Source organism: Anabrus simplex, chromosome 9, assembly GCF_040414725.1.
Source record: "Anabrus simplex isolate iqAnaSimp1 chromosome 9, ASM4041472v1, whole genome shotgun sequence".
NCBI lineage: Eukaryota > Metazoa > Arthropoda > Insecta > Orthoptera > Tettigoniidae > Anabrus > Anabrus simplex.
The window spans coordinates 29,620,377-29,645,316 of NC_090273.1; the positions used below are offsets into that span (position 1 = coordinate 29,620,377).

Here is a 24,940-nt window from a genome sequence, read left to right on the forward strand (position 1 = left end):
TTTGAACATTTTACTTTAAAATATTAAAATTATTAAAATTCTGACATTATTGAAGTTGCCTCTGGTTGCCAGGAAGCATGCCAATACTGGGATATGCGCAGCAATTGTAAAAAAACAATTGTAGCCTATTTAACAATTGAGTGAATATTAACCTTTTTTCCTTTGTTAAGCTGGGTCTCCCCATTGAAAAGATATTTGGTTTCGGGGAATAATCCTTCTTCTCCTTATCATTATAGCTAAGGATGCAAATAATGAACCTTAAAAATTTAAAGTGGCAAATCCAAACAGATTTTGTGAAAATATCATAGCATGGGCGAGATTAGCAAGTGTATATCACATTAAGGTACATTTGTTATGCTTAAAAACTTGAAACCACGGGAAACCGTCTGTAAGGTTGTTGACAGTGGTGTCCGAACCCTCTGTTCCCCCAATGCAAGCTCTACAGCTACGTGATCCAAACCGAGTACCCACTCGCTCCGTTCTGGGGAGAATTGCTTCCATACACGTGTGCCATGATCTCCACTTTCGCCTCTCTTTTATCTGAACTCCATCGATAAACTCTTGTTCTTTTATGCTTGAGAGACTCAGGTAAAGTTTCAACTTTCCACCTTTTGCGATCCTTCCATCACTTTACCTAATACCTTCCAATCTTTGAACACATGAAAATCTTAGTCTTCAGCCATCAATCAATCATAATGTACTGTCGTTTAAGTCATTACATAACCGTGCGAAAAATTACTTGGCTTTGGCAGCTTGCAATGTTTCTTTAGAAGTTGTAACCTTCCCCGAAAGCCGTTGACACTTAGTGTTCGCTAGTTATAGCCACCTTATGATTTGAAACGACAGAGATACCTGAAACAATTTTCCTGAGTTAGATTTTCGCCCTCAGTCCCTGTTCATCATTTCTAGTTTCTTGGTCTATCCTTTACTGCGATTTGTCATGAACATGTGAACATTTTCTTTCAATGGATGATTTTAATGCCGTCAGACTTCATCTAATATTGCCTAGTTGCACTTATCCTTAAAACAATAATCACCGCCGCCAACAACTATTATAGGTCCGTTTAAGCATACGAATTGTGCAAAATGCTAAGAGGAAAATGTTGAAGATCTATTCCTTTGGCATAATACTTCTCTGCCTGACATGTACACCGTTGTCCCTTTTACATCATTATCAATCAGTCACCACTGATCTACATTCAACACTGTCGCCCAGGTGGCAGATTCCCTATCGGTTGTTTACCTAATGTTTAGTTACATAAATTCAAAGAATTTGGAAATTTATCCAACATCTCCCTTGGTAAATTATTCCAACACAAATGTTTGCCCCATTTCGTATTCTTGAATTCCAACTTTATATTCCTATTGTGATCTTTCTACTTTTAAAAACACCGCTTAAAACTTATTCGTTTACTAATATCATTCCACTCCATCTCTCCGTTTACATCTCGGGACATACCGCTTAGTCGTCTTTCTCCCAAGCCTTCCCAGACTAAACTTTGAAACATTTTTGTAACGCTACCCTTTTGTGGGAGCCACTGTGGCTCAGACAGCAGCGCGTCGGCCTCTCACCGCTGGGTTCTGTGATTCAAATCCAGGTCACTCCGTGAGAGATTTGTGCTGGATAAAGCGGAGGCGGGAGAGGTTTTTATCCGGATACTCCGGTTTACCCTGTCATCTTTCATTCCAGCAACACTCTCCAATATCATTTCATTTCATCTGTCCGTCATTAATCATTTCCCCACAGGAGTACGACAGGCTTCGGTAGCCGGCAGGATTCCTATCCTCGCTGCAAGATGGGGGCTTCAATCATTCCATCCCTGACCCGGTCTTTGACTGGAAAACAGGTTGTACGTGTTCATAATCTTTTGTCGGAAATCGCCCAGAAAAATACCATAAGCTTTTCTTTGGATATAAGTCCTGCCGAACTTCGGTTCACTTAGTAGATGCTGGTATTCCCAACTCAATGTGGCGAGTTTGATTTCTGGAGAGTTCGGTGGTCTTTGACACTGCTAAAATACACTAGCCTCATTTCAGTGGATTTAATGGCACATAAAGTAACTCCAATGGGACAAACTTTCTGGCCTCTTAGCGCCTAAAAATACACTTGTTAAAGCTGTGCAAAGTTAGTAACATTATTTATAGTTTTCCTTCGTATTTTTGCTGCCTAAAATTTATTTCTGATAAGATATAGTGTACAACACTTTGACCGGCTGTGTTCTGCTGCAGTGCAAGATCAGCTCGGTGATGCCTGTCATCGGCATCAGAACGAGAACGTCCAAATATTGAAATATGTTTGGAAATCAGTCATGGACAGTAACGTTATGCAAGTGGAATACCAAATACGTGTAGGCTCATAATGATACATTTCATATGGACAGGAAAATGGGGAACATTTCAATGGAAACGGATAAACCATTTATCAATACCATTTATTATGACCAAAGTTGTACAGCATGCACGTATACAACATAAAAACACTTGTATCTCATATCCAAGTAAAGTACATTAAAATTTGATAAAACACACAATAAAACGTTTAAAAAAGTTAGAATGAATAAAACTGCGAATACAAAAGAAATTGATAACACAAATTGCATTGTCTCAGTGAGCGTATTTATCTCTAATTTAATTAAGGAAGAGAGTTTGTGAATTATGAATCTAGATGTTTACAGAGAATACTTAATGCACGGATTGATGCATATTGGAATTACAGAAGCATTTTCTGACTGGAAGACCAGAATATCTCCAGGACTCCCCACAAAATACATTCTCGTTAAATTACCCTTACCAGAAAGTGAATTTCAGTGGATGTTCCATACGTTGAGGTCAAAGGAAATTATATTAGTCTAATAAATGATCGAGTCCAAGGATTTTAGAAAATTATAAATTCTCTCTCTCACATTCGACTACAGGAAACTAAAAAAAATTATATTATGGGATTATATAATTTCTGGCATGGATATGAAGACGATTAACTAAGTATTAATTTTAAAATTATTGCCATAGATTGCCTAGAAGGAATACATTTTCTATCAGATTTGTATACTTCAAATGAAGACAAGTGACCTCTGTGCGTTGATTGTAACGTGGGAGGAGTTCGATCGGTCTTTCATTTAGTTATTAAGGACAGTGGGTACACAAATGTGTCCACTTAGTCGACCTCCTATAACTATGTTCGGATTTAAGCTTCAACTAGAGTCCCATTTCCTTTTACCACAAAAGAATGTAAGAATTCTGTGTGAAGTCCTGAAGTTCCTCTTAAATTGTCAGCTACTGTAAATTCTGTCCTGAAAATTATTTAATAATCTATTTAAGTACATAGCAGTCTAAGGGAACCAACAGCAACAACAATTTGTTTTAAATTACTTGATGTAATTTTCTTTGAAAGGTGTGAGTCACTATCGGGTATACTAATAAATACACGTTCATAAGTATCATTCCAAACATCACCTGTAATAAAATTAGGTAAACAGTACATATATTGAACTGTTTAGCAATACAAGTAGATTATAGTATACAAGCTCATTACAATTCTGAGACGCTTATATTTGACATCATTATCCTAATACGATCAATTCAGATCACGTACGCTTAGTAATAATTAAACAGCATTGAAGCAACTTATATATTCAGTGTTATCTATAGAACAAAGCAAAAGCCACATAGAATACACTTAGATATACATCACATAATATACCTGCTTATAACTGTATCAAAAATTCATTAACTACAGAACAATTACTCAGTGTTTAAAGAGGGTTACAAATGTAGAAGGAATTAATTTCCTGGTAAATAATGGAAACATTAAATGTTTCTGAACGATTTTCCTATAGACAATGAATTGTAGAAGACTGAGCTAACGGTAAGGAACAGAATTCTATACAAAATCATTTGAATGAGCAATTAATTTCTATGAAATATGATAAATCTACTTCTGGGAGAGTACACGTTGTTACCTAATATGGTTCATTAAAAATACACAAAATACACACATTTTCTGTTGACTAATTAAACGACATGAAATAATGTGCATTAGTAATTTGGATTAGAGATATATCAAATTTAATACTAATCTGATCTCATGATAGTGATATCTGAGACATAAAAATTGTATTTAATGGTATAATCATTTAAGGGCACATATCTGTGGAGGTCACAGTAAAGTATAGGAAAATCACTATTTTTCCCATCATAATTATGACAGAAATACTCATTCTAGGTAGGCAAAAATTATAATGTGCAATAAATGAACATTAAAAATTGTTATTAGCTCATTAGTTACTGACTACACTTCATGTTAAGTTGTTATGAAAGTTTGTTCCTTGCCATATTTTTCATGACTGCAAATTCACTTCTAGTTATCGGAAGGGTAAACTCGGAAAGTACTCAAGCGATATGAATATTTTTACACCTACTATCCACATCATCTGGCTAACAAAGTAAACTACAGTCATGACAGTTGGTAAAATAGATTTTTGTCAGAAAATGTCAGATATTGTTGTTCAAATTTTTATAAAATTTGAACTATTTTATTGCCCTTCTTTGCATAAATAAAGAACTCCATTTATGAGTATAGTGCATTTTAAAGGTAATTGTACATTAAAATAGTGTGTAAAATTTCATTTGTCTGTCAATGTTTACATAGGTAGTAAATGTATTATTCTAAAAAATACACTCTTACAGGGGAGCAATTCAAAGTTTAAACATATTTAAGTACAATATCTCAGTAACCACTTATGATAGACCAATGAGAATTGGCACACAGTTTTTATGTGTAACTGTCTTAATCGTGAATTATAATCATGAACGTATCTTTTTATTTATGAAAAATAGGCCGCAACATATTAGACAAAATGAGAAAATATGATTTGAAAAATTTTAAATTTTGCTACAAAGCACTATTTTAGCAAGTACGATTATTGTAGTCTACTTTGTAGCTACATGCTGTGGGTAATTTTACATGAGTAGTTTCCGAGTTGACCCTTCCGACAGCTTGGAGTGAATTTGCAACCTTAAAAAATATCGCAAGATTTAAACTGTCATATAAAATAACAATGAAGCGTAACCAGTAACTAATAATCTAATAACAATTTACAGTGTTCATTCACTGCACATGATAATTTATGTCCATCTAGATTAAGTATTTCTGTCCAAATTATGATGGAAATTATAGAGATTTTCCACGACTTTACTATGGTCTTCACAGACATGTCCCTTAAGTACTGAAAAAAGTGGCCTGCTTTTACAAATTAAACATTTCATTCTTACTCTCTTCCGTCTTATTTTTTGATCTATTTCAATTACAATGAAGTACTTGTTCATGAATCTATAACACAATATTCATAATAGAACGTCTAGTACGTAATACTCCAACCATTATTACAATTTCAAACCCTTACAAGCTCTTATTCAGCTACACAAACATTGTGATTAATGTTATTTACAATTTTGGTAAAAATTAAAATAATGATGTAAACACTAAAAAGTATTTATGCACTTAAAATAACTTATAAATAATTGGTATATTAACACTCCTGAATAGAGATCTAATTCAACATTCTAATGTTTTCATTAGTACAAATGGCATCACAGAGTGTAGTTATTTACTACTCAAGACCATGACTTAAACGTATCTTTACCTAACTGACACAACACCTAGATAATCAGATGAATTCTACTGCCTCTGTACTTACAAAATTCAAATCAAAGATATATCGTAAAACGAAAGCTGAAAATCAAGGTCGTAATTTCGAATTTCTGACAATCCATTGGTGCAGTCGTATACTACAGCTGCTAAGTTATCCTATGAGTTACACCTACAAATATAAAACACCTCTTGACTATAATGCTGCATAAACGACGGATATATATTCCATTAAAACATATGAACTTTCTTACAAATATTTAATTATAGTTACCTCATTAGAGTGAGTATATCCAAGTAGTTTAAGTAGTGCACTAAAGTGGTAAATTGCATTGCAAAGTAAATATGAAAGCAAATTACTAAGCTAATATAAGCCCCATAATTAAATTTTATAAATCACGATACATCGTCTAAAATATGGTAATAAGAGCGAAGACTCCGTAGAGCAGAGCGCAGGGGTAGGCTACAAGTGGCTGTTGATGGTCCATGGAGAGTGCAGTGACGAACAGCTTGGATGCGGACAGACTGCACCAGGCGATGGACAGAACAGTCAACACAATTCCCAAGAGGCCCCTGAAAGAAAACAACGTCTTGTAAGCAGTAAGCAAGCACACTGGCAACATCACAATGACTGACAAAATAGAGGTTCACCTATGCCAGAAATGTAAAGAAGGGAAGCGGTGGTGATCATCAACTTTACAACTGAGGAGTGTCTGTTCAAAGTTCGTTATTCCCACCCTAAGTAAATTGTAAAAAACGCAAGAATGTGTATAATACAAGGCTCATGGAACATGCTTTTAAAGAATAACATCTTTCTGGTCTGAATTGCTCATGACATTTGATAATGTTCACCTAATTCAATGCACGTGGACGAAATACTAAACGGAAAAAATGGAAGTGGATATAGCACTCTTTGAACAGACTCTCCACCACTATGTACTCATGCAGGTTCACTGACAGAAATACATTCAATATGTGCCTCTGATAATGAAATATTTAACACAAAAAGAATTTAATTTGACGAAACGTGATAAAGTATTCACAACGTACGGAGCAATACATAATAAACGCCGGAAACAAATGAAGATATGTATGAAATATTGTAGAAAATCTATCAATTACACATGTCAACATAGAGAGCAGTTTCAAAATAAGTAAAAAATAATGTATTACAAAATTAAAATTGAATGAAGGTTTCTCCAAATGCGTTTCCGTCCATGTTCTACATGTCTTCGTTCTCTCTGTTACTACATTGAAGGTAGGCTCTTCCAAGTGTGGCTTTATATTCAGTGGCTCCTCGTCTTAACAGGAAATATTTATGTTCTGTAGATTATTGACTACTGCTTTATTGATGAGATATTATACAATAATTGCTAAAAGCTTATACACTGCAGTTAACAACCGCTAATCTTGGAATAAAGGTATGTAGAAAGAGTTTCAACATACAAGAACAACAGATCATGATGTAGGGATATATCTAGCATAAAGTGCATATGAATGAAAGGAGAGCTTGTTATACTTGTAGGGTTGATTCTAAGCAAGTAATTTACTTACTGCAGAGAAAGAATGACATTAGCTCCAGACAATGCGACCATGGGTAGCAGGCAGTAGCCGAGTACAGAGACCACCACTCCCAGAGTTACTCCAGACATGGCCATCAAATTGAGCAGACCGTAGATCGCCAAGCAGCCCAGAACCCCAATGCCATAGATATAGTTGAAATGCACCTTGCCAGACTGAAACGAAAAAAACAGTGTCAATTTAAACTCAAATTAACGAATCTCTTTCAAGAGACATTTGTATTGGATCTGGAGTCGACGAGAGTACAAATCAGCGCAATAAAAGTGAAAACTGACTCAGTGCCCATGATTGGTCCTCAACTGCAGATAGCCGGTGGCCGAATAGATGATACTTGGAATCCTACCACCTGCACAATATGTTGATTCTATTTCAAACAAGAGGTTTTTGAAAGAAATGCATTTTCTGAGACGGAGACGGCCGATTTGTGGACAGTTTTCCGTACATATTAATCATGATGCGCCCTCCACCTTAGTTTACAACATTTGTAATTATTTTATGGGGTAGTTTTTAGTATATTTCCGACTTACAGTAAAAGTATTAGTTTCATGCATTTGTCAACCTTGGTTTAGTGTAAAAGAATACATCAAAGTCGTAACTACGCCAAACAAAGCATGGCAAACAAGTACAGATAAACAAAATAAAATGTAGTCCAAAACACAACTCTCCAATATTTACACACAACTTTTTATAGCCTCCCGTTCGCCTTTGTATTTCTATCCGTGGGGACACCTAAAAGCATTCGTTTATACAACGGAAATCACAAATGGAGGGACACTGTTGTCAACGCGTCATGAAAGCTTGCGAAATATTTCGACACCGTATGAGAACCTTAAAACGGGGAGGAGAGTCCACGACGCGACGAGTTAATGGTGGTTGCGTAGACGCACAAGGAAGACAATTTGAACATCTTCTTTGAGTTGCAATGAGTTGAACATTTCCTCTGAGATGCTAGTGGCAAACAGGTAACGTGTCATTGTAAAAAAAAAAAATCAATAACGGCTGCTAAACGAAGCATTTGGGGGCGAATGTTTATAGAACGTTTTTTTTCCATATCTAGGTGTAGGGAACCCACCCCACCGTTTGTCCAAATATTTATCATACACTCTATATGGCAGTATATAATTTCCTGGATTAATTTCCTAGATGTGCTTCGAAGATGTTTATATAATTTTTAGTTCATTTCATGAAACCCCTCTCTACGGGGGAGTAGCCTGTTGTAACAGGTGACTAAATGAGGTTCACAGAGGGCTCTGGTATTGATTCCACTTACACGTGCCGGGTTCCTCACTGTCATATTTCTGTCCGATCTCCTGTGGTCAATTGTTATTCTCTTCCGACCCCAGATCTATTAGATTTGCGAGATCTTAAAACTCTGACATTTCCACGCCTTCCGTGATATTTCCACTCTTCCAAGAGTACCACAACTTCCACTTCTCTGATTAGCTTTAAGAGAGGATCGTTGCCCAGCTGTACCTCCTTTTAAAACATTAATCACCGAGCGAGTTGGCCACGCGGTTTGAGTCATATAGCTTCTTTTTTTCTATTTGGTTCGCGTCGCACCGACACAGGTAGGTCTTATGGCGACGATGGGGCGGGAAAGGCCTAGGAATGGCAAGGAAGCGGCCGTGGCCTGAATTAAGGTACAGCCCCAGCATTTCTCTGGTGTGAAATTGGGAAACCACGGAAAACCATATTTAGGGCTGCCGGCAGTGGGATTCGAACCCACTATCTCCCGGATGCGAGCTCACAGCTGCTCGCCCCTAACCGCACGGCCAACTCGCCCGCTCACACAGCTTCGAGCTTGCATTCTGAAGATGGTGGTTCCGAGCCACACAGTCGGAAGCCCTGAAGATGGTTTTCCATGGTTTCCCATTTTCACACCAGGCAAATGATGGGCCTGTACCTTAATTAACGCCATGGTCGCTTCCTCCCCTATCCTAGCCACTTCCTATCCCATCGTCGCCATAAGACCTGTTACCAGGCGATTTGGCCATGGAGTTAGGGGCGCGTGGCTGCGAGCTTGAATCCGGGAGATAGTGGGTTAGAATCCCACCGTCGGCAGCCCTGAATATGGTTTTCTGTGGTTACCCATTTTCACGTCAGGCAAATGCTGGGGCTCTACCTTGGTTAAGGCCACGGCTGCTTCCTTCAAATTCCTGGGCCTGTCCTGTGCCATCGTCGCCATAAGGCCTATCTGTGTCGGTGCGACGTAAAGCCACTATCAAAGACCTGTCTGTGTCGATGCGATTTAAAAAAATAATTACTACCATCGCCATCACTAAAAATTAAACAATTGCAACTGAGTATGTTGCTATTTGACTTACGAACCGAAACTTCCTAACTAAAGTAGAATAGAACTAAACGGAAAGTAAGTTAAATTACGACAATGTATGGGGTACTGTGCAAAAGTTGTATAATCTCCACGTTGCGGTTCTGACAGTGCTGATGAAATGATACACAAACTATTTTTTCTCTTAGTGTTGTTTAATACATGAAATGTTTATGTACCGTACCTGCAAAGCACTGGGCATAAAAGGGGAGGAAACATAGATAAAGTGAGACATATACAATGGCTGGGATGATATCAACATATCATCAAGTCCTCTACACCACGAGCTCACTAAATAATTCACCCACCTCAGACAACGCCACGCCACAGTTTAAACATCCAACTACGCACAAAATACATATCTAGACTCCCTAACAGAGATAAACCCTCTTGAGTAGTCCAGTAGCGCGGCGTATCTAAGTACAAAGAATGCATCTTCCACGGATAGTAGAGTTAGTTTGCAAGACAGGGGTCAAAGATAACATAATATTTCATAGAGAGATATCAATTTAGAAAGCAGTGGCAACTCCTGACTTCCGGCTTAGGGGATGTAACCGAAAAGAGAATTGGAAACATCCACGCAAAGAGAACGTCATTCCAAATACATTTCTCAAGAGGAAACAACAAACAGGGCCAACAGAAAAGTTAATTTAAAATCTCACATCCTGTAATCCAGTGGTGTGTTTCATAAATATACCTGTTGAAATAACGAACACACGACTTAAGTTGTGTAATTACATTCAGAGTTGGACGAGGTTGTCCTTCATTTATAATTCTGCTTTTATCCTTAAAAGAAAGCGTAATAAATGTTTCTCTTAATAATCGTTTGATTACACAATGGTTAGAATAATTCAATTCAGATTGCGCGGTAGAATCGCGTGACCCTGGAGCTCCTATATCCATGCCTATGAACTACTCTCTGATCGGTGTGATGTCATTTCAAAGTCGCATCATTCCCACATCTTCTTTGTTTGATATTTACACTACAAGTACACGAAACTAAATTATTTATAATACTACAACACACATTTGTCATATATCATCATTTATAGCACAGGAAAAGAACCACTCACAAGCAAGAAATCCAGTATTTCACGAAATAACAAATAAATCCCGGCCATGCGCGATAACTTGGAGGATTCCAGCTAGCACCACGTTCTTAACAGATGTGGCTGTTCGTTCCGCATTCCAACCCCACGGACGAGATAAACAACCAACAAGGGTGCAATTATCATGCTGCCATCTCTGGAGTAGTTTGGCAATAATTAGTAACAGCAAGTAACAGTCTCTAACCAGCCAAACCCCGGCCATGGCCAAGCTCGTTACTTTCATCTTTGACTATCGATAACTGTGCGTTTGAATTTTATATACATAACTTCCATGAAACTATGAGCAATGAATATTTATTTTTTGTTGAAAGTACAAGGGATGTAACACATCAATGGCATGTATGGGAAATTCGCCACTGCTATAAAGTTTGTTTTATCACGTGTACGTGAAATAAAATTTATATTTCTTAAGTGTGTAAAGAAACGTAGAAATGGTTCATTCAAATAAATGTTAATTTTCTTTAAAAAACAAGTGACATTTGTGAAATATAATAATACAGTTATAGATGATGATGTTAAAATTATTTGATTGAATTAATATTAATGCGAGTCCACTGAAGATCATTAGGAGTGATCGAAGGGACAAAATCCTGGAAATGAGCAAAATTATAAAGGAATTTAATTTGGTGTCGTTCTGTTGGGTTAAAATAATTCTAGTTACTTATAGTACAAAACATATAATGCTCAATGTCATCAATGATCTACATTTAGAGCTGTCGCCTAGATGGCAGATTCCCCGTCAATTGTTTACCATCTTTTTCTTAAACATTTTCAACGAACTCGGATATTTATAGAATATTTGCCTTGATAATTTATTCCAGTCCCTCACTCCTCGTCCTATAAATAAATATTTCCCCCCCAATTTGTCCTCTTGTTTTCCAGCTTCACCTTTCGTACTTTTAAAAGCTCAACTCAAGCTTATTCGTCTTCCTATGTCATTCCACGCCAACTGTACAATGACATCTCGAAACATAGCGCATAGTCGAGCATCTCGTCTCCTTAGTCTCAATTCTTCCCAGCTCGAAGTTTGCAACATTTGTCGGAATTGCTTATAAAATATGTGCCTACATGTTCGACAGACGTATTACCAACAAGCAGAGTAGGTATACCTGGGTCTATAACAAACCCTGCTGTGTAAGAATGATAATAAATAAATAAATAAATAAATAAATAAATAAATAAATAAATAAATAAATATAACGCGAGTGTAATGGAGTATGGGCGAATGAATTCTGAATAGGCCTGTTTTTGGAGACTCTGAATTACGAAGAAGACCATTAACGGTAATCGACGCATTTAGGTGCTTGGATTGTAAAATTGTTTCTGGTGGCGGAAGTAAGGACGAGTTAAATTTCGACTATTCTGAAGTGAGAGAGGTTTTGTGAAGGAAGGAAATGATCAATTACAATCAGAATAAAATATTGATTACGTCAGCTGCAGTTAAGTTACGATTTCTTACAGAGATACGCAGAAGGATAATGGGAAAAGAAGTAACATCTGGAAATAATTCCTCAATTATTCTCATGCATCCCGAGTGAACTTGTAACCTGCAGTGGGACCTAAGTAAAAATCTCTTGATATATTGGGAATCGAACCCGAGATCTCAGGGTATGAGGCGGGCGCGCTATCCCGAGACCGATGGGTGATTGGCGTTTTAATGGAATGTAAATTATATTTATTATTATTATTATTATTATTATTATCATCATCCACGAATCTGACTATCTGAGGATAAGCGCTCAGTCATTTGCTCTAAAGCTAGCGGGCAATCGTGGTCTAAGCCGGTAGGCCACTCGCACTGTTTCTGTGATTGCCACAGCAAGCACGTTCCTGACGGTCTCTTTCCCATTCAATCTGTTTTGGGCTGTTTCCTTCAGTTGTTCTGTAGTCGAATTCAATCGCTTGGCCTCTGTTTCTATTTGGCTCATCCGTGTTCTCTTAAGAGCACTACGAGAAATTAGGCGATCTCCAAAGTGTCGTTGCAGGAGGAGGGTAAGTGATTCCTCTGTAGCGTGGGGTGTAGCTCCATCTTGCTACATCCTTTGTCGTTAGAGAGGCAAAGTTGTGGCGCGACAAAAAACGGTGTAAATTCCACTTGAATGGGGGTAATGAAACGTGGTTTCCGTAGACTTCCTGGTTCACTGCCTTTTTTAAATTCCTGTATAGAATCCTGCATGAAATAAAAGCACAACAACAATTTTTGACCGAAAACGTAACACCTGCAGGAAAATTCATCCATGATTCTCGTTTGTGGTGATGGTTATTGGGCGCCCTATTGTCCCCTTTCGTTGTCATAAGACTGATCTCGTATGACAGAAGTTGTCAACGACAGCTATCATTCTTCTATTATTTTGTTCCTCCTCATTAAATCACTCCTTATACCCCTTTATAACGTGAAACAAATTTAGCCCATTATCATGCCCCACTCCATATGACCGGAGATGATGTTCCACGATAAACATTTTGTTCTCTATAATGAGAACAATAATTGCAGAAATAAACACAGTACCAAATTTAGATGTCAAAATGTTAATAAATGTGGAGAGCAGATGAGTGATAATTTCTGGAACGTTTTGCCACATACCGTATACAGGTTCCAATGGGATATATGTTTCTCTCTAATTCATATGTAATCCCGAATGATTAAAAATAATGTATGGCCATGACAGACTTTTAAATCAGGGCCTCTCAAACGCCCAAAATCTCACGCGTGCAAACCGAGGCGCAAAGGTACTGTGCACCGTGCATCGGTCGGACTCGGCTCCGTTCGGACCAACGTTTTGTCTCGCGGCTACTCGGTTTATGCTCGGCTCAACTCTGTTCGGATGGTTGAGCGCTGAAGAGCAAATGATGAAGTGGGAGGCAGGCGGAGCGAGCGAGACAGGCGTAGGCTACCGCCGTCTCAAAACTCTATATACTGCCTGCTCTATGCCACTTGACGCACCCAGCTTATTTCCGTCCGTGCGCTTTTACTTCGAATATTTATGTGTGTGTGTTACTGGCTGTAAAATGGTGAATTGTTGTGTTCTCCTCTTTAAATCAAAGCAAAGGAATCCAGTTTCTTCAGGTGTGAGGTTTCATGAAATCCCCTCAAGTAAGGAACTGCGGAGAAAATGGCTTAACTTATATCAAGACCAGGATCAAGCAAGGGTAGTGAATGGATTCCATACGATTGTTCACGTGTTTGTACCCTGCAGTTTAGTGGCGGGAATTACCGAGAAAACTGTAAGAGAAAGATACTGAAGCCAGATGTTGTGCCTGGCCAGTTTCCGAAGTATCCCTATTACCCTTAAACCAGAAAAATAGCTCAACGAAAGACCAGACAGCGATTTCTTCGGAACAAATCCTCGAGGGACCAAGCTCTTCAACTACAGGATATCGAGCGCAAGACCCATGTGAGCAATGGTGTCTCAATCCAAGTCGATTTCCCAACGAGTAATAATGGCAACAGTCATCAGAAGATCATACATCAGAAGCTCCGATAGAGAATTCTGAGATTGCTAGAAAAGCTAATCAAGAAGGACAATGAACTTAAAAGACTACAGAGGAAATTCGAAGACAACCCAGAAATTGATCATCTGAAGATAATAAATGAGCTAAAGATAATGACCAAAAGACCGTTTATCTTTTAGATCAAATCAGTAATTTTCGCGGGACAATACCCGCGTGGTCAGAACAAACCACAAGGTACCGTGCGGCGTGGAGAATAACATCCCCAAAATGTTACGAATAAGGAGGACTTCAAGCCTAGTGTCAGGTCCATCGCGAAGTACTCTGGACAGGTACACGGGAAATGCTGAGTGTGGTATCGGGATTTCCCAATTAGTGACCTAAATCTGAATGTGAAACTCTGCAACCAACAGAGAGGATTGTAACAGTGCCGATGAAATGACTATTAAGGAAAGGCTCTTCTACGACCGATCCGGCGATAAGTTCGTAGGCGTGGTCAATGCTGAAGGTGTTTACGGCATAGATAGTTACTAGAAAATCTCCTGCTCTCGCGAATAAACTGTTCTTTTTTGTTGTAAAAGGTCATGAAAAGTGCACTATTCCTTCTGCTTACTATCAGTGGGGTGATGCTTATATAGCCTTACCTACGATAACTGGTAAGATTTTATGAATATATTTTACTTTTCTATATCTTAAATCAGGCTCAAAAGTCAAGTGTTAGCTCCAGTATGTGCATTATTTTATCAATTAGTAGCAAGTTAAGGAGTATATCTCATTTTATATTGGTCTTACGGACGAGCTCTCATTCAACTAAAATATTATGTTCCGGGTGCGGTAAGTGCTGCCATCTGGAATGTCGCTGTAAACGCAAATCTCGCAGGACAGAACAGGCAGTATATAGAGATTGAGACGGCGGTGCTATAGGCTATTGCTCAAAATCGAGGAGTGGAGATCTGAACTCTGGTCAACCTAACGAAGTTACCTTTTGCACTTTGCGCCACGCAATGCATCGCTGCGTGTACATTGAGAGGCCCTGATTTTATTTTCTAATACCCTACATGTTCAAAAACGAATTTAAAATGAGAAACTAAGTCTTTAAAGTAAATACTTACGGAATTTAAAATTAGTCACTTGGTCTCACAAGGCTGGGGTATACTGCTCAAGACAACAGTGAGGAGTGAATATTCTTGGAGCGGCTAAGTATCGAACGCTGGGCCTCCGAGTATGACCTCGAAAAATGAAAGTGTCGACAAAAGAAAGAGGGAGAAATCACCAAGAGCGCGAAAAAGGTGAGACTCCCTAGGCCTCTCTAATACTGTCGGGGTCAAAAGAGAAGGAGTGTTGACCAAGGGAGGTCAGTTAGGTAAGATGAAAGTGAGGAGCCAGTAGAAGCAATGTCTTAGCCGAGAGAGGGGAATGGCCAATGGAATTCGGGTATTAATGGTGCGCGTAAGGCCGCTAGGCAACAAACATGGCTTCGTCTTCATGGCCGAGAGATGTTGCGTGTGCATAAGGCGACACTCCGGAGATAAAAATCGATATTTTGGTGATTTTGGCGATTTGTTATGACTGAAATGAAAGGATTGAGTTTCTTCTTTCTTGTCACAAAGTTATTCCGCTGAATTCAAACAATTTATCAATTTAATAATGCTTTGTTTGCCAGGGCTGCCGAGAGCAATGTTCGAACCCACTGTTTTCCGGATGCAAGCTCACAGCTGCGTGCCCTTAACCGCACGGCCAACTCGCCTGGTATATTCATAAAAATATCGGAAACGCACAGTAAATCATACATTACGTGGGGTAAAGATTAATGTGGTTACCGACAACATAGCGACACTCCTGAGATAAAGAGATATTTTTACCTAATGCTTGGATTTTTCCGAAACTTTGCGGGAATTTTACCTATCTAAAAGTAGATAGATCATGAACATTTCTTTCATATACAATTAATAGTTTTTCTAAAGCAATTTTTTTTGAAAATTTTCTTGAAATTTTTAATTTCATCTTTTCATGAAATCAAATTAACAAGTTAGTGGAAATGTTTAATTAGATAGATAATACTTCTTTAAAACCCACTACGTATCGATTTTTCTGTATATAATTTATATAAGGAGATATATCGTACTAAAGTGTGTGTAATTTTTATGTTCTAAAATTTTAGACTTAAAATTCCGTACTACTTGAAAAATTCTGCATGCAAAAATTCCATACGCAGGTTTCCTAATATAGCTGTGATACATACGCCATGCAAATCTTGTTACATTTGGCAGAATATTACGGGTGAAAAATGAGATTTAAATGTAAAATTACAATTGGTTTTCTTCCTGATTCATTACCTAAAAGTCACCAGAACCGTATGTTCTTCCTTCCTTTTCTTTCTTAGCAGCTTCTGTATGCATATTTGTAACTCTGGAAGCTTGTCTCTTCTTCTTCTCCGTCTCCAAAGAACTGCAAATGCTAAGTATCCGACACATCCCTGCCTACAGTTAGTGACCTCCGTAGAGTATCACAGTAAAATTAAGAAAGCGACAGCGTACGAGGAGATTAAAAAAAAAAAAAAAAATCTCAAGGAAGTTGACGGCTTTAATGTTTATTACCGTAAGTAAATACTATCAGCAATTTTTCGATTTATAACAACCTTCGCATATTATTATGGAATTACTAATATGTTTTCATGTAATAAGATATGATTTGTTGTTGCATTGCTATCATTTTTATTAAATTCATGCGAGTAAATGCAATATAACATCTGCAAATGATGTTGCGGCAGTAAAAACATTGAACAAACTATGTTGGAGGTACCACATTAACCAATTCCCAACGTAATGTATGCTGTATTGCACTTTTCTCTGTTGGCCGTGCGGTTAGGGGCTCAGCTATGAACTTGCAGCCGGGAGATAGTGGGTTCGAACCCAGCTGTCGGCAGCCCTGAAAATGGTTTTCCTGGTTTCCTATTTTCACACCTGGCAAATGCTGAGGCTGTACCTTAATTAAGGCTGCGGCCACTTCCTTCCCACTGCTAGGCATTTCCTATCCAATCGTCATCATAAGACCTATCTGTATCGGTGTGACGTACCCTAAAACATTTTTTTTTTTTCAAAATGAATATAGCCCACTACTAGTCCATGAACCACAACTGCTGCTTGCATTTCCTACCTTATAAAACAAAAAGCTGTCAAACCTTGCCAAATCTTGTCAAATTTTGTCATAACTTCGGCAATGTTGAATAATGCTAAAATTTGACAATTTTCCTTGTGAAGTATTCATTGAATAGAAATAAAAATTTGACTGTGTAAAACAGCATTAAAATCAGATAATTGTCATGTTTCTTAAGATAACATTTCTTAAAAATATTTCTCATGTCTGATTTTCGGACAATAAGATTCCAACTGGCAGTGTGGTTAGAGGAGCACAGCTGTGAGCTTGCATTTGAGAGTATAGTGAGTTCGATTCTCATTGTCGGCAGCCCTGAAGATGGTTTCCCGTAATTTCCCATTTCACACCGGCAAATGCTGGCTGGAGCTGTACCTTAAATAAGGCAATGGCCACTTCCCTCCCACTCCTAGCCATTTCCTGTCCCATCATCACCATAAGACCTATCTGCAAATTGTAAATTTAAAAAACACACCCAGCAACGATCAACATACTTTTACCTTGCGATGAAACAATGCGACCACTCAGTTTGTTTTAATTTCGGCTAAAAAGGCAAGGTAAGAAACCCAGCGCGTGCATTTTTATATTACCACAGCCGTAGCGACAGAGAGTAGTGGAGGCAAGTCCCGGGCAGACACGGGTCAGAGTCACGGCTAACCTAGACCACAAATGCCCTGAGATGGAATGGACAGCTATACAGCAACAAACTAAACTCCATGAAGTTAGTGCAACTTAAATTTCAATTACGTGGGTCAAAAGAATGCATTTTTCAAATTAATTGTTATATAACATACTTTCCTCATTAATTCAGTGGGGAAAAATATATCCAATTCTTCTAAAGATATGACTGTATGTGTATCCATGCACGTCACTATCTGCATCCCACTCTATCGTACGTTTGTTTCAATTTTTCATAACTTTCAATTTTCTGCGTGGTTTTCATCACAATTCAAAAATTGTCAAGAATATTTAGATACTCGTACAATCTTACAAGACAAAGTATTTTATTTATATGAAATATTTGCTGTACTTTGCTTTCATTGATACACGTAATTTGCATTTCAGACAAAAATACCGGTGCAAATATTTTTAAAAATATATGAATGTTTCTATTAAGGAAACGTATTTTCTGAAGGATTATCTTACAAATTCTAGATTATGTTGTTGATAAAATTCTTTAAAATAATCCAGAAAACGAATCATGTAAATATTCACTGAATTGTAGTATTCATCATCATTTCACCCTCATTACGACGCGCAGGTCGCCTACGGGAGTCAAATCAAAAGACCTGCATCTGGCGAGCCGAACTTGTCCTCGGTCACTCCCGGCAGTATATGCCATACGCCATTTCATTTCATTGAGAAGTTCAAACTCAAGCAAGCTGCTAAACATTAATTTGAAAATTTGATACAAAGTTTACAAATAATTACCAGACTTATTAAAGCTACGAATATTATTTCCTAAATGACAACCGGTTTATGTCAGTTATAAAATTTTGTGTTTAAGTATCATTTGTAATTATCGAGCTGTAAATATTTCAATTTTACTACATTCAAGCAAGCAGAAGATGTATAACCTACCTCCTGCCTCCTGCCAACTTAAGTGTTCTATAACTGAGTAAGTCTTCGGTTTTCAAGTTTCTAATAAGATTTTTGAGATACACTAGACTTCCGTTTTAAGGAGAACAATCTACATTCAGATCCCTCTCTCGTATCTCATCATCCAGCACCCCTTCCGACTCTGTATCAACTCACCACATCGCATCTTTGTTCGTCCGAAGACCGTATTGTGTTTTGCTATTTTTGTACACAAAGACATCCTGGTGTGTGCGAGAGGAGGAGATGGGGGCTGAAAGATAGGAAGCAATTCCATTGACCTTCCGAGCCAATAACTCAAAAGTCGGGCAATATCTTTTTGCCCCGGGCACAGTGCTTTCCTGTATTCCAATCGTTCCTCTTCTCTCCGCTTATGTAGTCCTCGGCTGTAGCCCCGAAGCAACTGAACGCAATCAGACCAGCGCAACGCAAGCAGGATGCAGTCGAGTTTACCAGACAAGCATACGCTATATGTACGGATGAGCAAGATCTCAAACATATCCACATTAGTAGACGCAGTTCTCACAATCGTTTATTTCATGCACAGGGTTCAAACACTCAGTATGGAATATGATAATCAACTGATATTAATTCTAGCTTGTCAGCGAATTGTCATAAGTTCGAAACGTGGTTAATGTCATGAGTTCGAAGTCACTTTCCTGTTATTGAAAGGAGCTGCCTGGCCGAGGCGGTAAAGGCGTTCTCGGTTCGCCCGGAAGGACGTGGGTTCGAATCCCCGTCAGGAAGTCGGAAAGTTAAAGAAACGAGATTTCCACTTCCGGAGGTACATATGGCCCTGTGGTTCACTCAGCCTACACCAAAATGAGTACCAGGTTAATTCCTGGGGGAAAAAGCTAACCACTCTACCCGATCACGTGGCGGGGTTACAAATGGTGGAAGCCTTTACCTTCCACCCCTCCAAGGGCCTTCATGGCCTGTACGGAGATAACTTTGCTTTTTCTTTTCCTGTAATTGAATTCAATATTAAATTTCGTATGGGAGTAATGCTAGCCCTGTGGTTTAAGGGTACTATGCCTGCCTCCTATCCGAATATTCCGGGTTCAATTCCCGGATTTATATCTGGTCTGAAGGCTGGAATTGGGCCACTGCCCCTCGTAAGACCAATTAAAGAATTATTCCTATAGCCTCAGTTTCCATGTACTGGCATTTCAAATTCGGCCAGATAAGCTGCCTGCATGTCAATTTGGCGTTCTTGTTTCTCTACTAGTTAGCACTGTAATCTTGATCACTGCTGTACGATCTATGGCCGAGTTATAGTTTTGTTTTCTGTAAATAACAAACGTTTTCCGCCCTTTAAATACCCGAATACCTTTGATGGTTTTGAACCAGCGATCTTGGTATTCAGAAGCTGACAAACTACCACAGATCTAAAGATGGCGCTATATGGTCAACTGAGGAGTTGGCTAATACGACACGCAGTGGACTCGGTCACGAAAGCCAAACAACAATCAGAAAATGTCGTCGTGCTGGCCACATGGTACTCCAATAACTTAGGGCTATATGGCTGGGCAGAATTCGTCTTGACAGGGCTGTAAGTGTTGTTGTTCTTGTTATACAAGTCTTTTTCTGAATAGCCGACGTCAATGCCTTCGATTCAGAGAGTGTTGGTGTGAATCCCGGTCACGTGTGTTTTTTAACCACTTTTGGTGTCTCGTGTACTGAATATTTATGCCGGTCTAAATAAACACCACTTAAAAAACATATCAGTCTGAAATACATATACGATCAGACATTTTAAGATTATTTATTTATTTATTTATTTATTTATTTATTTATTTATTTATTTATTTTTATTTATTTATTTATTTATTTATCTATTTATTTATTTATTTATTTATTTATTTATTTATTTATTTATTTATTTATTTATTTATTTATTTATTTATTTATTTATTTACTGCACACTATATGATTTTTAATCCCAATTAAAGCCAATTACAGTGGCAATCGTTTACATGCGTTTATTTTTCAAATGTTTCAAATCATTCTAATAACCTAATATTTAAATTATCGTAATATTATATTTACATTGAGAAAGAAATCATATTTCATATCTAATGCTTACAAGGAACAGGTAGATAAAAACATAATTTCGTATCTATTATCCTCGTGTATTTACTGGCGTGTTAAAAGATACCTTTATAAGAAATAAGTGCGTCACTTGGAAATGCCTGAGCGTTAATTCAATTAAGTCGGACAACAACAACCCGCCAGTTAATACAGATTAATGAAATTAAATGGCGTATGGAATTTCGTGCCGGGATGTTTCCGAGGACTTCGGGTCGCCAGGTGCAGGTATTTTATTTGACACCCGTAGGCGACCTGCGCGTCGTGATGAGGATGACACATACACCCAGTCCCCGTGCCAGTGGAATTAACCAATTATGGTTAAAATTCCCGACCCTGCCGGGAATCGAACCCGGGACCAAAGGCCAACATGCTAACCATTTAGCCATGGAGCCGTACATCCAGATTAATAATACTTGAGTTTATATCCTATTTGTATCAAGGCCCCTCTCCTGTACTGCAAACAACGGGATTACTTCAATGGATTTTACGTTAATAATCAAATGCGTGTTATATTGCCTAAATAACGAGGCTTGATAATAAACAGTAATTTAGGGCGTTCAGGGAACTCGGACTACAAAAATATAGGTCATCGTATTGGATAAAAGTCTCCCGCTAACTGAAGAATACATAAGGATGCGTAGTACGCCCCTCACCTCTGAGCCATTTTGAAACCACTCAGTGCTTCTGAACTCACGATTTTTGTAGAAATAGTTGGGGTTATTAGGTTTCCTACACGAGATTTTAAGTTTATCGAGTACCTGGAGGTGGCTCATTAATTCACATGTTTTCATTTAATATCCACCTTCATAGATTGCTTCACTTCATCCCCATTTATTAGTACACATAGATGAATATTCAGTCTCAAATTAAGACAGCGTTCACCAATCCTTCATCCAGTTCAGCCGCATTCATATTTAAATAACAATCCAGACCCTAAGGCATGTGATAAAATACTTTGAGACACGCACAACGGTAAAGTTGGTATCGGAAGTTAATATATGAGTCGAAGCCTTGGCAGTCTTGACGTTGAAGACACCACTTCTCCAGAACAAATAGATCAATGTATTTTTCCACCCGCTCCTGCTGCATATATGTATAGATCAAACGCATACGTAAAAGGATGCGGAACTGAAGGGTAGAAAATACTGCTAAAAGAAAAGGAAGACTCAATTGAAAAATAAACTACTGGGAAGAAGTTCCATAACAGACAACAGTAACAACATGTTACAGTTTAGAGTATTAAGGGAAGTACGAATGTGTTATATTGTAAGGTTTTCCGTGGTTTCCCATTTTTACATGAGAAAAATGCTAGAGCTGTACCTTACTTAAGGCTACGTCCGCTTCATTCCTACTCCTAGCCAATCGTCGCTATAAAACTTATCTGTGTCGGTGCGATGTAAAGCAAATTGTAATTGGTATTGCCTAAATTCAACATTAATATCTCTGTTTCTGTAAAACTCCTATAGAATGAAATATTTTTATCTGTATTGAGTATCTATTGTAAATCCATTGAACTAGAATTCGGGGATAAAAGTCAGGTTGTGAGTTTCACAAATAGGAAAAGTCCTCTCAGTTTTAATTACTGCGTTGATGGGGTGAAAGTTTCCTTTGGGGATCATTGTAAATACCAAGGTATATATATATAAGGAAAGATCTTCATTGGGGTAATCACATAAATATGATTGTAAATAAAGGGTACAGATCTCTGCACATGGTTATGAGAGTATTTAGGGGTTGTAGTAAGGATGTAAAGGAGAGAGCATTTTTGTCTCTGGTGAGACCTCAACTTGAGTATGGTTCCAGTGTATGGGACCCTCACCACGATTACTTGATTCAGGAACTGGAAAAAATCCAAAGAAAAGCAGCTCGATTTGTTCTGGGCGATTTCCGACAAAAGAGTAGCGTTACAAAAATGTGCAAAGTTTGGGCTGGGAAGACTTGGTAGAAAGGAGACGAGCTGCTCGACTAAGTGGTATGTTCCGAGCTGTCAGTGGAGAGATGGCGTGGGAGGACATCATTAGATGAATATGTTTGGATGGTGTCTTTAAAGTAGGAAAGATCACAATATGAAGATAAAGTTGGAATTCAAGAGGACAAATTGGGGCAAATATTCGTTTATAGGAAGGGGAGTTAGGGATTGGAATAACTTACCAAGGGGTATGTGCAATAAATTTCCAATTTCTTTGCAATCATTTAAGAAAAGGCTAGGAAAACAACAGATAGGGAATCTGCCACCTGGGCGACTGCCCTAAATGCAGATCAGTAGTGATTGATTGATTGATTGATTGATTGATTGATTGATTGATTGATTGGTTGATTGATTGATTGATTGATTGATTGATTGATTGATTGATTGATTGATTGATTGATTGATTGATTGATTGATTGATTGATTGATTTGTGACCTTTATGCTTGAATAAGATTTATGATATCCTTTAAGATACAGCTTTGTCTGAGAAAAACGTAAATTATACCAGCTGTTCTACCTGTCTGTCAGGGGTTAGTTTTAATATTTAAAACATTACTTAGCAGAGAAAATACGGGTCCCGGAAAGTTTTCAAATTTTGAGTCTTAGAGAGCTCTATCGAACTAATAAAAACAAATTTCTAAAATCACATCCGGCCTAAATGCAGTTCCGGATAAATAGCCTAAAATCGCTTGTTTCTTTATTCGTTTTCTATTTCATTCAAATCTTGGCCAAATTAACTTACTTACATAATTCTTTCAGTAACGTGTTCCTTGGTTCAATACCCTCGGGTGTTTTTTGAATGTTTGAAAAATATCCACATTGAATGTAGTTATAAGAGCCTAAGTTAAACTCTGCATTTATTCAAATTATCGCCCGTAGTGGTGCTTAAGTAAAACAATACAGACTCACGTTAGCGCTCGTAGTGGTAGAAAAAGGCAAACTGCTAAGCTAGTTGACCGGACAACGACGATTAAGAAAAGGACTGCAATTTTTTGGAATAAATAAAGAATATATTCTCATACCTTATTATATTTACTTAAAATTCGTAGCTCATTTCCCTAGGATGTTTTAAACATTGAGTTGCTTGTCTGATTTTTTGATTCTTGTGGATTTTTCGATAACGGCAGCATTAACGGTATCTAGTAGAGATGACTAGCAGCAGAAGAGGCAGTGCAAAATAGTCAGTGTTATATTATAGCTGACACTGTAAGCCATCAGATAGCCCCCCCCACTCTCCCATGCCGCAACAACCCCGAAGTGCATGGCTTACCAAGCGACCGCTGCTCAGCTTGAGGGCCTGCAGATTCCGAAGTCTCGTGTGGTCAGCACGAAGTAACTCTCGGCCGTTATTCTTGGCTTTCTAGACTGGGTAATCCATCATATAATAAAGCATTATTCGAGGCTGAGATTCCAACCTTATTATTTTTTTTTTTTTTTGTAATTCCGAAATGATTGTATAATCATCTTTATTATCTTACTGATCAATAGAGGCCATTCAGCATGCCGTTTTTCTGCAGATAAAAACAACACTAGCACCTCCATCGCCAGCAGGTTACTTACTATGGCAACTGAACAATATTCCCACTACAGCTATGCTCGCCGTTGGTAGACCTCGTAATAAAAACCCAAATTCATGATTATATCCAACGTTATCCTCACGCGGAAAAACTGCACCAGACATAAAAAGTTCGCTAGAACTATTTCTTCCGAAGATATGTAGATGCTTGTGAGAATGTAGTAATTGCAAATATCTTCGTTATTAGTACTTGTACGAGATAAGGGCCATACAATATTAGTGTTAATATAATTAGCAATAGAATGTTGGCCGGCAGGGTGGGGGAAGTGGTGGTATAGAATTTCTAATCACTAGATTGCGTGCCAAAAGCCTGCATTAAATTCCAAACCTCTCCACATTGCTCATATGGAATGAGGACATATGACGCAGTTGATGGTGATTCGTCCGTCGGATGGAGACGTTAAGCCTTGAGTAGACTTCTTAGTGCTATTCGACAGG

General features: G+C 38.1%; 1 protein-coding gene across 1 annotated transcript in view; it reads right to left on the bottom strand.

The window, feature by feature from the left end:
- Nucleotides 1-2,413: 2,413 nt before the first annotated feature.
- Yip1d1 (Yip1 domain-containing 1) overlaps nt 2,414-24,940 on the bottom strand; it is a 132,405-nt gene continuing 109,878 nt past the window's right edge. The window contains exons 3-4 of the mRNA XM_068229135.1: nt 7,202-7,383; nt 2,414-6,220 (exon numbers count right to left, since the gene is read on the bottom strand). Coding sequence (XP_068085236.1) covers nt 6,058-6,220; nt 7,202-7,383 — 345 coding nt within the window. The 3' untranslated portion in view covers nt 2,414-6,057. The remainder of the gene's footprint in view (nt 6,221-7,201; nt 7,384-24,940) is intronic.